The sequence below is a fragment of the Esox lucius genome, chromosome 7 (genome assembly GCF_011004845.1).
Source record: "Esox lucius isolate fEsoLuc1 chromosome 7, fEsoLuc1.pri, whole genome shotgun sequence".
Lineage (NCBI taxonomy): Eukaryota > Metazoa > Chordata > Actinopteri > Esociformes > Esocidae > Esox > Esox lucius.
In genome coordinates, this window is record NC_047575.1 from 34,143,581 (window position 1) to 34,157,145 (window position 13,565).

A 13,565-nucleotide genomic window follows, 5' to 3' on the forward strand; every position below is an offset into this window, starting at 1 on the left:
CATCACCAGGAATAGCACTTGTTTGACGGAAAACACCATGTTAGTTGTTCTGGTCAGCGGGCTTGCTAAAGCGCTGCCGGCATGGGTTTTGCCTTACGGCGCATCAAGAATAAGTCATTGCTTATGCAAAACTATCATAGTGCAAAAACATTCTTGATCTTGTCAATGTGTTGAATAGGAGCGCCAGTATGTTGGTAGTTCCATCCCTAACACTGCGAGGCTTGGTGGGATCCAACTCTCAGTTCTCTAGCAGTATTGTCCCCCTCACAGAGCCCCTGCCGGCACCCATTGTCATCATCCCCCACCACCCCCACCCCACACCCCACATTCTGGGTGCACACAACCTTGCCCCTTGCTTGCACCACCCCACCCCCACCTGTCTCTCCACAGCTGCCCCCTGACCTCTCACCCCCTGCTGTGGGGCCCAGCCTCTCTCACAGCACACATACAACAACCACTCTTGACTTCCAGCCGCCCACACAATAGCACGCCACCACACCACCTACTGGGTGGACCCATTCACTCCTCCTTCAGTAAGATGAAAGATTCATATGTGAAGTGTTTCTCACCACTGCTTTTCTTGTGTATGTTTTGTATGCCTGTTTGTTTCACCAACAGTAGTGGAGTGTTTTTAAAATGGCCTGAATTGGATGAATGAGACTTTGCGTTAGTGAAAAAAGCAATCTAATATACCGTTGATAGTGGCAATCGTTGCATGTGACCTTCCAAGCTAACATGGGACACTAATACTCCCTGCTGCTCCTGAAGTCCAAAGAACATGTCTTGATCCATATGTGTTGGAGGGGAATTAGCTGTGACGTAGAAAGTGTGGTTCTTAAGTCCTTTCACCTCCATGTACGAACAGAATGAGAGCAAAAGTACTTTTACTATTGGGAATCAACTAAGATCATCTTAAATTGGCACCTCAAAATGTTTTACTGTCATCAACAAGAGCATTCGTTCGACTGAGAGCACCAAGTAATGGCCCCTCCATGGTCAACGCCATCAGAGCAAACGCAACCGAGCGCAAGATTTCAATGCCGTTTTTCTCCTACACAAATGTACACTACGCAGATTTCGGCGCCCTCAGAACAGAAGTGGTTATGTGGTTATGCAGGCAACGTACAGCACCACGCGTATGCTGGAGGGGCGGTGTTGAAGAGAAAATATAAGCATGGTAGCACTGGCAGTGAATGTTACTTTCTAAACCGTGAATTGACTTTGTTTGACTTTGTGGCCAGTTCAATAAACAAAAAGTAGCGAGCCAGACACACAACAATCTGTTAAATACTGTCACAACAGTCAAAGGGCACCAAGAGCAAAGGAAGCGAGGGAGACTTTGTAGAAGTTACTCTCGACCCCCCCCACTGTAACCCCCTGATGTATCCTACCATACTGACTCATGCTAGTTGGAGCACTAATATATGTAGGTTGAATATGGAGCGGCCGTGAGTTACCAGGTAAACCACATTGCCAGGTCAGGGGCCTGGCCAAAGCACTGCGCAAGCATACCTCGGGCCCAGCGGGAGTTTCTCGTTATATAACGTTGAAATGTTATGCTAATGTTATTTAAATGAAGTACAGTTGTCGTAGTCTAAACGCACTCATAGATTAGCGACCACATGGTGTTAAGAGGTTCGGGATCTTTGTCCCTGATCTACTGGACAGAGGTTTAATAGTCTCTGTACATGTGACTGGACCTCTGCTCCATTTTCCCTTTGGTGCTTAATATTCGAACATGTCCATGGACAGGACTGCAGTCCCCATTGATGTAGGACTGTCACTAGTGAGAAATGAGGACTACCTCAACAATTTTAGAGCCTATTTAAGTTATATCAATTGTCATAAAAACGATTTCATTTAAATACCGTTTACATAAATGTCACATTTTTGATTCAGACTAGCGAAAGGTTTTCGCAGTGCCATTAGGCGAAAACATAAGCACACAGCACTTTGGCCAGACCACTCACTGAGAATGTGTATAAACTCACTGACAGTGTTGTTTACCTGGTAACTAACATGGCGCTCTTCATCGGACAAGTGCTGTTGGTGGTGATAGTAGAATTGTTTCGGTGCCAATTTGAGATGTTTTTAAGTTGCTTCCCAACAAACATGTTTTCCTTCTGATTCTGTTTATAGAGCTGGAAGGATTTACAGAACCAGAAGTGCGTCAGCGCTCATTCCACTCCAACACACATTGAGCCAGACATTGTCTTTAAACCTCAGTAGCCACAGGGAGTAGTCCCACATTACCTCAGAAGGTGGCTTGCGACAGTGACAGTTTCATGCATTTATACTATAAAACAATGCATCGCAAGGACAAATCTGGCATCTAGTGTTGTGGATCTAAATGAAACTATAGTATGGTACAAACCCTCTTAGACACATGGACTACAAATGCCTAACGCTCATGTCCATTTAGCTCACAAAGAAGGAACATGGTGAAAAGGAAGATGACAGTCAAAGCCAATACATTCTGAGTTTAGCTTTCTTATTGATTTCTGCTGAATGCACACTTCATACACACACACACACACACACACACACAAATGGCTGGTTGCTTTTTAGTACCTCCTCAAGCACTAGTATACTTAGGATAAATCATGAGTGATGAAATGATGCCTGACCAATGACAACAGTGCCATATGTGACAGGACATTTAATGGGATAGATGTGTTGACATCACCCGTGGGCACACTGGCCTCTGTGGGAATGTGCTCACTTGAAAATTATAATGCAATCCATTGCATTGTCTCGTGGAAGCCTCAGCGGAAAATGTTGGTGTCCCTAAAAATGCAATCAACAGGCAAGCTTTTTTGAGCTGTGTGCCTGGGAGGCTGGGAGCACAGCCTCTGGGGAGTGCACAGTGTCAGCTATCTGTCATTTCACTGTACACTCGGGGTATCAAGCCTGATGTACAGCTAATGACTGACATGCATGAGCTTCTACATTTTATTGGGCTACAATGATCTGTTATACGCCTGCATGGCTTCCTGCTACGTGGCTGCCTCTCTGCTTTCCCTGTCGTCTAGGGATGAACGCTTAGTCTTCCTTGCTGAATGTATAAGCTTGTAGTGGTCTACACCATCCAAAATAACTGGGAGAATTTAAAAGAGAAAAGAGAACGCCTGATGACGTGTGATTACTTTGGCTGGTGATGAAAACACCACAATGAACCACAATACCATTATGTTCAAGTGAGTACATCATTCAACTATAAAGGTTAGTGAAAATGCCATTTCAATAACCTCTTACCAAAAGCCCTGCAATCTAAATGTTTAATTTGGAAATAACTGTTCTAGGCAACAATTTGGATCAATTGTGGGGTGTACTCTCAACTGTTTACAAGGTCTACAAAAACATAGCAGCCAGTCTGAGTGTATATTGACTTCTGATTTGTCAGATGGGCTGTCAACAATAATTTTAAGCACATAGTGTATCATTATTCAGGAAGGCATACTGAACAATCTGCCTTCTCTTCCATTCAGGCAGCCATTCCTTGCACACCAAGAGCCTAATGCTCTAATAGCCTAAATAAAAAGCTCCCCTCCCCCTCGGGGAAGCTACTTGAAAACTGTGTTCCCAATAGTAGACATTTCTAGAATGTAAACGCAGACGTGTGAAATGGTGCACTTCAGATAACTTTTTACATTGACCTAAAATGACATAATTCCAGTGTTTCAAAGGAGCATGTTGACAGGTTTTTATGCCTCTCAAAGTCTTGTATCTAGGATACAAAATATTTCTTGATGATCTTTTCATGGTGTGTTAAAGATGCATTCCATGAGTTATTGGCCTCTGGCTGTAAAGGTGATGTTGGCGAGCCAAAAAGTGGTGTTCTGTCACATCTGGGCCCCATGTCATCAAAACCATTCCATTTCAAACTTGGAATTTCATAGCTAACTGAGGTCGCTGACTCACCACTTTATTTGTCTGTATAGAAACGGAATGGGTCAGTGCTGAGTCCTTGTGTATGTTAGAAAAGGCTATTATTCATCCAGCCCGACATGGGAGGTTTCAATAATGTGTTACTCACGGAATTCATTTTTAAGCTGTTGTTAAAAGGATTTTTATTTTTTTGTTAACCTTGTATTTGAATGTTTAACCGAGAATATTATTTCTTAATTCATACACTCTTCCCAATCCAAAACGGTGCTGCTTTTCATATAGCCTCCAAATGTGATTTCCTCAATTATACTGTTACTTCATCTGTTTCTCTGTAATACCTGAGTTAGTCGAAGGAAGCTGGCATACAGGTGAATTAGTGTAGTCTGAGGACTCTGGTATGTGCCTAAAATAATCCTAATCACTGTCTATCTTGCTGGCTGGCTACATTCACTAGCCATGGAAGCCTTTCTCGCACCGTTTAGTGCCAGGGGCCACAAAAGCATTTCCTTTTTGGTCTGGCTATGCATTGCTTTCAAGAGCGATTTTTCCAGAATCCCTTTAAGCGTTTCCTACATGGCTTCTGTGTGTCATAGAGGGAAATGGAGACCTTGACATCATCACAGTGGCTTGCAAGTTATATCATTTGGGCCTTTTTATATTTCTAACATTCCACTAAGTCACCAGTTGTAGTCTTGAATGGACACATGAGAGCGAACCCCACAACACAAATGTGATAACGTGCAGGTTCGGTACCTCAGGGGCCCCAGGTCCTCCCCCTTCTTGCACTCCCTTTTGGTACCAGCACCTCCTGGTTTACAAATGAAGCTCTGCTTATGTGTGAGCTCTCATGCTTTTGTTCTCTTTTCCACTTCCCCACTCTGATTCGCTCACACACTCATCCAGTCTTATACACAATCAGTCACTGTCTCTCTCTCTCACACACACACACACACACACACTCGCACATACGCATGCACGCACGCACACACAGACACCAGCAGGGCTTTGTTAATTCAATAATCAATTCTCCTACAATTCCCATCATTGGACAGCAAACGATTCAGAGCCTCAATGAAAAGCAACAGGTAAATAAAACTCAGCTCGTAGAGGGATGGATGGTTGAGGTAGCCGACGATTCAGAGCCTCAATGAAAAGCAACAGGTAAATAAAACTGAGCTCGTAGAGGGATGGATGGTTGAGGTAGCCGACGATTCAGAGCCTCAATGAAAAGCAACAGGTAAATAAAACTGAGCTCGTAGAGGGATGGATGGTTGAGGTAGCAGACGATTCAGAGCCTCAATGAAGAGCAACAGGTAAATAAAACTGAGCTCGTAGAGGGATGGATGGTTGAGGTAGCCGACGATTCAGAGCCTCAATGAAAAGCAACAGGTAAATAAAACTCAGCTCGTAGAGGGATGGATGGTTGAGGTAGCAGACGATTCAGAGCCTCAATGAAGAGCAACAGGTAAATAAAACTCAGTTCGTAGAGGGATGAATGATTGAGGTAGCAGACGATTCAGAGCCTCAATGAAGAGCAACAGGTAAATAAAACTGAGCTCGTAGAGGGATGGATGGTTGAGGTAGCAGACGATTCAGAGCCTCAATGAAAAGCAACAGGTAAATAAAACTCAGCTCATAGAGGGATGGATGGTTGAGGTAGCAGACGATTCAGAGCCTCAATGAAAAGCAACAGGTAAATAAAACTCAGTTCGTAGAGGGATGGATGGTTGAGGTAGCAGACGATTCAGAGCCTCAATGAAAAGCAACAGGTAAATAAAACTCAGCTCGTAGAGGGATGGATGGTTAAGGTAGCAGATGATTCAGAGCCTCAATGAAAAGCAACAGGTAAATAAAACTCAGTTCGTAGAGGGATGGATGGTTGAGGTAGCAGACGATTCAGAGCCTCAATGAAAAGCAACAGGTAAATAAAACTCAGCTCGTAGAGGGATGGATGGTTGAGGTAGCAGACGGCGCAGCGGGAGGGGAGAGAGAGAATCTAATTGACTTCAGTCCTCAATCACAAGGCCTATTGTGTGTCTGATTCATTGTCAGGTACAACAGCCAGCTTGACTGCAGAACTGTTGATGCAATACAGTCCTTTTATTCAAAAGCAAAAAGTATGAGATACTATGTCATAAGGTGGTGACACAATTAATTTAATGGATAGAAATGATTCTAATGATTTCTTCACAAGCATACTTCTACTTGTACAAGCAGGCATTGCCATGGCAGACAGACCGTGTCCAGCACCGTGCCTGTAGGACTGGTCGTGTAACCTCCTCTCCTGGAGTATTCCTCTCCATTAAGGGGCCCGTCCAATCCCGCTTAAATAACGGCGGCCAGCACTCCAGGTCCATTAAGATACCACCGTCAGCCGCCTGGAATCCAGATGAGAGCAGGGCCTGATGTACTGTGGCCAGGCTGTTAGGGAGAGAAAAATTATTCCAAAACACCAAAGCGGGGGTGAGACGAAGCCCCCACCTCCACCGCCTCTCCTCAGGTGTCACTTTGGGCCGACTCAATTTTACACTGTAATAGACCTCCCGGGTCAGCTACTTTTCTCCTCCGCTCCCACCTTGCTTTTTTATCTCTGCGCTTCCTTTAGTCCGTCAGCCCTTCACCCTGCTGCCGCTGCTAGCCCCCCCCCACCCGCGGACCAGACACCTCTCTTTATAGCACTTTATTCCACCTAACGCTAATCAGCACCGCTACACTTCCCTGACACACCGAAGGTCCAGTAGTACTGTCTGTACACGGCTGTCTGTACCACTCCCTTTCTCTCACTCTTTGTGCCTCCTTTGCCCTCCTATACATACTCTTTTGTCCTACTCTTTTCTTCCAACTGCAACAGAGTATTATCCAGTGTTATTATCAAGCAGTATCTAGTAGCTAGTAGCTTGGCTTTAATGTATTTGGATAGTCGTATTTCAAAATGCTTAGATGGATTAAAACGTGCAGTGAAAGCTTGTGTGTTCAAAATTATATGGTTTTCACGTTGATTAGTACAGCATGTACAGTGGCTTCAGGGAGTATTCAGACCCCTTCACTTCCTCCCTATTTTGTTGTGTTACAATAATGCCTCTACCAGCTTTACACCTGGGTTTGGGCCATTTCTCCTGTTCTTCCTTGCAGATCCTATTGTCAGATTGGGTGGGGAGTGTCATGAACGCCTGTCTTATTCTAGCTACCAGCTTGCTTACTAACTTAATCAATACAAAGTGTTTTAGATATCGGAGCTTCCTCAAAGATTATTTCAAATAATTTCCAAGACTACAGAAATTGATAACTACAGTATGTTAATGTCATTTTTCGTGTGTTGATGTTATAGGTAAAACAGATAATGGACATTGAGGAATAAAATGGAGCAAAAAGGTTGCGACATTTATGGCATTGTGCTGTGTGATGGAACTGCACATTTTAGAGTAGCCTTTTATTGTGGCTAGCCTAAGGCACACCTGTGCAATAATCATGCTGTTTAATCAGCATCTTGATATGCCAACACTGTGAGGTGGATGGATTATTGTGGCAAAGGATAAGTGCTCATTGATACAGATTTATACCGATATGTGAACAATATTTGAGAGAAATAGACCTTTTGTGTACATAGAGAAAGTCTTTGAGTTCACCTCATGATAAGTGTTGCGTTTATTATTTTGTTCAGTGTAATAACGTTATCCACAAATCTTCAATGACATGTAGTTTTTAGCAACTATAAAATTATTAGATATTTAAAACAGTTAATGTAGGATTAAAGAGATGAATAAGCCTTTTATATGCCTCGTGGAAAATAAAAGTTGTGTTAAAATACACTTGTTAATTATTAATGTTTTATGAACTAATGATGCTCTATCATTTACATAATAAGGTAAACAGAGGACAGGACAAGACAAATTGCAGTGAGAGACATACTGAGATGTAGTTAAAGAAAATTTTGTGTATGACATTTACCATTTTGATACTGTAGCTGGGCTTATTAGCTATATCATTATACACCTTACTGTAGAAATAATTTGCAGTCCTTAGCTAGCTAGTTAACTATAAAACAATGACTTGCTTCCATGCTTGCTTTAGCCAGCACCACTTGCTTACTAGCAAATACTGTATAGCTTGTTTGCTGAAAAGCTTTCTAGTTAGCTTTGTTTAGGGGTAGAAATGGGATTGAATCTTCAGTTTTCTGATGTCATCTGTGCTTGAGGCTACAACCAAATGGGAAATGTAGGCAATAATCTCTTTCCCTAATCAAGTAGAATCCGATAATGACACTCCAAGCTGCTAAATGACATGTGTTAGTGTATAGTGTAGGATTAATCTTCAATAAAATGTGTCTATAACAAGGATGCAGAACAGTTTAAGCATTTACAGTTCCTGTGGTCAAATAGTGTTTAACTATAGCTCAGGTCTTAATCATTTCAGGTGTGTCGTCATATAATCCATTTGCTAGGTAATAATATGTAGAAATGTCAGTAGCCTAATAGTTCATATTAGCCCACCATTTATCTGACCAACAATGCTTAGCATGTGGCTGTATGTTTTAATATCTGCATTATGACTTCTATTGCTTTTAAGTATTAGTCTGCCATCTGGAATTAAAGGGGCAAACTCTGATCGGAACAAACATAATACTTTTTGATCTCATGTACTGTATGATCAATCATTGCCTCCAAAACTCTGTTTATGAATTTGAAAGTGATTGCATTTCTCCATCTGCAGTCCATAGAGGTTGACCAGAAGAAGGGCTGCTTTGTTGTTTGAACCCTGGATCTTCCCTTTAAACCTTTTGTCCTAATATTTTAGACAACATGGTGGAACTTTTATGATGCCTTCCCAAGTGCTTCCAGTTAAGCAAAATCTAGGATTTTCAGAGGTTTTACATTTTTACTGGAATTTTTTATGTAGTCAGTTCCCTGAAATCTGTTACAATCTTTTGAGTGTTTACCATCTATAATGTAATACTTGCATTTATCATTCTCTGTTCATCTGAAATTGTTCAAAAACAAATTAACTTTAGAAAACAACTGTACATGAATTAATATAGCAAATTATAAGGGTGACATCTTCACATGAAGAAATTATGGGAATCTTATTTAAAATGTAATTAAACATTATTTCCTGATTTTTATTTTTTCAGGCAATACCAATGGGTATGAATTATTCACTAAATATTTCACAAGTATCACAAAGGTTTTATTAAATGTATTACAGTTGATTAGCCATCCAACTGTTTTAAAGTTCCTATAATAGTAAGAAAATAAAATACTAACAAACCTTAAGTAGATAAGTATCCCCCCTCAGATACGTTAGAAACAACTTTTGCACCATTTACATCTGGGAATCTTCTTGGACTCATCTTTTCCATGATTCTTTCCAGAATTCTTTTAGCTCTGTCAGGGAAGTAAAACTGTAATATGGCCACTCAGAAACATGCGCTGTGTTCCTGATAAACAACTATGGTGTAGTGAAAACATTGGTTTTCACTGTCTTGCTGTGAGAAGGACAGAATGGCAGTGTTCACCTTGCCAAGGATTTGATCTAGCATCTTTTCAGTTACTGGTCAGATGCACTAAAAATGCTCCACCTTATGGGAACTTTCTGAGGCTGTGCTTTGCTTTAAGCAAGTGCACCTGATAATATTGTACTAAAAATATTATTGGATGAATCATCATTATCATCCTCATCATTCTGTAAAAATCTATTTAATAAGGGAGTCAATTCAAGCTTTTTGCACATACTGTATGCTGACCATAGCATGACACTTGCTGCCTACAGTTTGATTAGAGTGAATCGAGAGAATTAGCAAACTCGTATACTGTCAACATAGGTGGCTTATGTCATGTCTTATTAATACCATGTTTTGTTTAACGTTGTTATCTTCGTTAAAATATATGAGCATACCAACACTCATACAATGTCTTTGAAAAACAGTGCTCATTTTGCAATTGTGTATATTTCAGTAAACAATTCAGAGAGAAAATGAAATTGACATGTTTTGACCTGTGGCTGTGCATAGGTTTTGTTGATAAACAACCAACCCGCAAACTCAGATTTCTTCTTTCCCCCAAAAATATTAAAATCCTTTCGATAGAATAGACCTAACAACATAATATAGCATAATGTTAAACTGCTCTGTATTGACTGGCTTGTGATATGGCAAAGAAGAACCTGACTGACATATTAAAGGTTCTCCATATTGGGTCAGGGTTAACCCTAGCCCTATAAAACAATTTTTTGGGGGCTATTTCATAGTTTTGATGTCTTCACTATTATTGTAAAATGTGGAAAATAGTCAAACTTAAAGAAAGGCCCTTGAACCCTTAGGTTTTGTCCAAACATTTGACTGCTACTGTGTATATTGCCCATGTGTTTCAGAACATTTTAATGCAAATGGTTTAGAATAATTGGGCCAAACAAGTCTAGAAATGTCTCTGTGTGTAGGTAATATGATCGGAAACCTCGCTTACTGTATCTTTAAAATATAAACCATATGAACACATACAAGGTTGCTGCACTTCAACAGTATTTTCATGGCCAAGATTATGTTTTTTTAAATCATCTAACATGATTAGGAAACCTCTCTCATAAACCATTTGTAACCTTTTAACAACAGATTAACTTTCAAGTGTTTTAAGGGGGCTAGTTTTCAGTCCTTGTGGGTGGGTTTTGAGGAAACATGGGGTATGTTTGTCGTTGCCAGGGACTAGTGAAATTGGGGGGGGGGAAACGAATTCAAGAAAAACCCAATTCTCAGGCTTCTCAAATCCTAATTGTCCAGTACAAGGATTTTTTGGAGTCAATTACACTAATTATGAGTCCCTGATGAAGGAGTTGCCTAACCTTGTTCTATACCTTCCTGTCACTTTGAATATGTGTATATTGCTTAGATATTTAGAGAATATTCATCTAAATTGTCTGTAATTGTGATGTTCACTTGCTGTACAGTATACATGGAAGTGATTTATGAACCTGTTGGAATGTTTACATTTGAAAGACATGTAGCTGGCTCAAAATGTGGCCTGCCATCTCTAGTGTTTAAAGAATCTAGATTGTACATGAATATGTGTGTGGTCGTCCAGATGTAGTGACGCGTCCAGATCAGGCTGGGTTGTTACGTTTCACTGAGGAAGGAGAGCGGCATGCCTGTCAATCACACCAACTTAAGTGTCTTAAGTCCTGGAGGGAATCCAGCGACCATCTGCCCCAATCAATGGCCCCCTTTTCATTGATAAAAGAAGAGGAAGAAGAAAATGGAAAAAGGCCACAGAGAGAGGGAAGGGGAGGACTGAAAGGAGGCTAGTCAGTATTTATTTGCGCAGAAGCACTGTTACAGCCTCACTGTCAGATGATTTAAGAACAGTCTCCGTTTTTTGTCTCATCTTGTTTTTTCTCAGTCTCTCTGTTGACTCTCTCTGTTCTCTCTTTCTCTGTTCTCTTTCTGTTCTGTCTCTCTCACTCTCTCTCTGTTCTCTCTTTCTCTGTTCTCTTTCTGTTCTGTCTCTCTCACTCTCTCTCTGTTCTCTTTCTGTTCTGTCTCTCTCACTCTCTGTTCTCTCTTTCTCTGTTCTTTCTGTTCTCTCTCTCTCCCTCTCTCACACTCTCTCTGTTCTCTCTCTCTCTCTCTGTCCTCTTTCTGTTCTCTCTCCCCATCTCACTCCTCACCACTCACTTGGTTGCTTGCTTTTGTTTTCTCTTCCTACCTTTTCCTAACCCCTCCATCTCTTCCTCTCTTTCCCTTTACCCCCTGTTTTCTCCCGGGTGTGGAGGCGAGACAGTGATTGATCCAGGGGGAGGGCTGTCTCTGGGCCTCCCTTGTGCGTTTATGAACATGAGGCTGCCGCTCCTCATAGATTTTTAAATTAGTGGCAGCTTTGCCCCAAAGATGCCTTATTGACTAGTGAAATAGAAGCTGAGCTCTAAACACTCAGTCTTTCCCAAGAGTTTTCCCCAGTCTGGTAATTGAAAAAGTGTGAAGTGTGTGTGCTCTACTCCTGAGTGTGACTTCATACCTTTTTATGTGCTTAAAAAGGGATGGGGTAACATAAGGCTGTAGCCATATTAAAGTGTCCTTTACCAAGCATGAAATACAGGGCCATTGCACAGCCCATTGTGTAGATGGCTCCCAGTCTACTAAAACACTCCTTAGCCTGTCTGTTGTCACACTGTTCACATTATTTGTTATTGCTCTCATCTTGGTGCTGACCTCTTGTGGTAAGGGATCACAGTTGCAGTGTTTTATCCTGCTGCGCGCCTCTTCTGGTGGTGTTCCCAGTAGTGTTTTACAAAGACTTGACAGATCTCAAGAAATGATCCACGCTGTACATTGAACAAGAATGTTTAACCTCCATATAACAAGTAGATGAAACTAGTCTTCATTTATTCATAACTGAAGCCAGGAATGATTAATCATTACTCTACATGACTGTCAACATGCTGTCTTCTGTCTGGGTCTTTTTTCCGGCTTCCGATGAAGATTAAACTAAATTAGAGAAAAAAACCATCAGCTTGTCCTCCTTCCCTCTCTCCCTAAGGATCAGACATGGCCATCTTCTGCCTGCTGTGTGGGAAGCGCTTCCAGACCCAGCCGGCTCTCCAGCAGCACATGGAGGTCCACGCCGGCGTGCGCAGCTACATCTGCAGCGAATGCAACCGCACCTTCCCAAGCCACACGGCACTCAAACGCCACCTGCGCTCGCACACAGGTCAGTGGTGCCCCCATGTCAAGTCCAACAGACCACGACAGTCACCGCGCCACAAACAGATTACAGTACCAGACCAGGGCAGTCACCGCACCACAGACAGATTACAGTACCAGACCAGGAGAGTCACCGCGCCACAGACAGATTACAGTACCAGACCAGGGCAGTCACCGCGCCACAGACAGATTACTGTACAGTACCAGACCAGGACAGTCACCGCACCACAGACAGATTACAGTACCAGACCAGGAGAGTCACCGCGCCACAGACAGATTACAGTACCAGACCAGGGCAGTCACCCGCCACAGACAGATTACTGTACAGTACGAGACCAGGACAGTCAGCGCGCCACAGACAGATTATAGTACCAGACCAGGACAGTCACCGTGCCACAGACAGATTACAGGACAGTACCAGACCAGGACAGTCACCGTGCCACAGACATTTTACAGTACCAGACCACAACAGTCACCGCGCCACAGACAGATTACAGTACCAGACCAGGGCAGTCACCGCGCCACAGACAGATTACTGTACAGTACCAGACCAGGACAGTCACCGTGCCACAGACAGATTACATTACCAGACCAGGGCAGTCACTGCGCCACAGACAGATTACAGTACCAGACCAGGGCAGTCACCGTGCCACAGACAGATTACTGTACAGTACCAGATCAGGACAGTCACCGCACCACAGACCGATTGCTGTACAGTAAGTTCGGTCATCACATTTACAGGTAACTGTTAAAATGTTAGCAGTTAACATTTCCCCTTTGCTACCACACATACACCTGTCCAGTCTGACACGCATGTTGGATATATCTTTAGTGTGCGTCACAATTTCTTCGCAGTGCAATGCTGCAGCAATTCCATTCCGTTGGAAACAAATGTGCTCAGCCTCCCGAAACGTGATGACCGGCTAGGCTTCATCCAGGCATGACAGGGAAAAGGTTGTCAATAAAATCCCCTCAGGTCTACAGCTGTTAA

The 13,565-nt window shown here is 42.4% G+C and overlaps 1 protein-coding gene across 3 annotated transcripts in view; it reads left to right on the forward strand.

Moving 5' to 3' along the window:
* zbtb16a (zinc finger and BTB domain containing 16a) overlaps positions 1-13,565 on the forward strand; it is a 133,542-nt gene that overhangs the window by 106,898 nt on the left and 13,079 nt on the right. For all 3 annotated transcript variants that reach the window (XR_829013.5, XM_010893528.5, XM_020048274.3), the window contains exon 5: positions 12,411-12,581. Coding sequence is in view for 2 of the 3 variants with exons in the window: in XM_010893528.5 (XP_010891830.1) it covers positions 12,411-12,581 (171 nt within the window). In the remaining variant the exon portion in view is untranslated. The remainder of the gene's footprint in view (positions 1-12,410; positions 12,582-13,565) is intronic.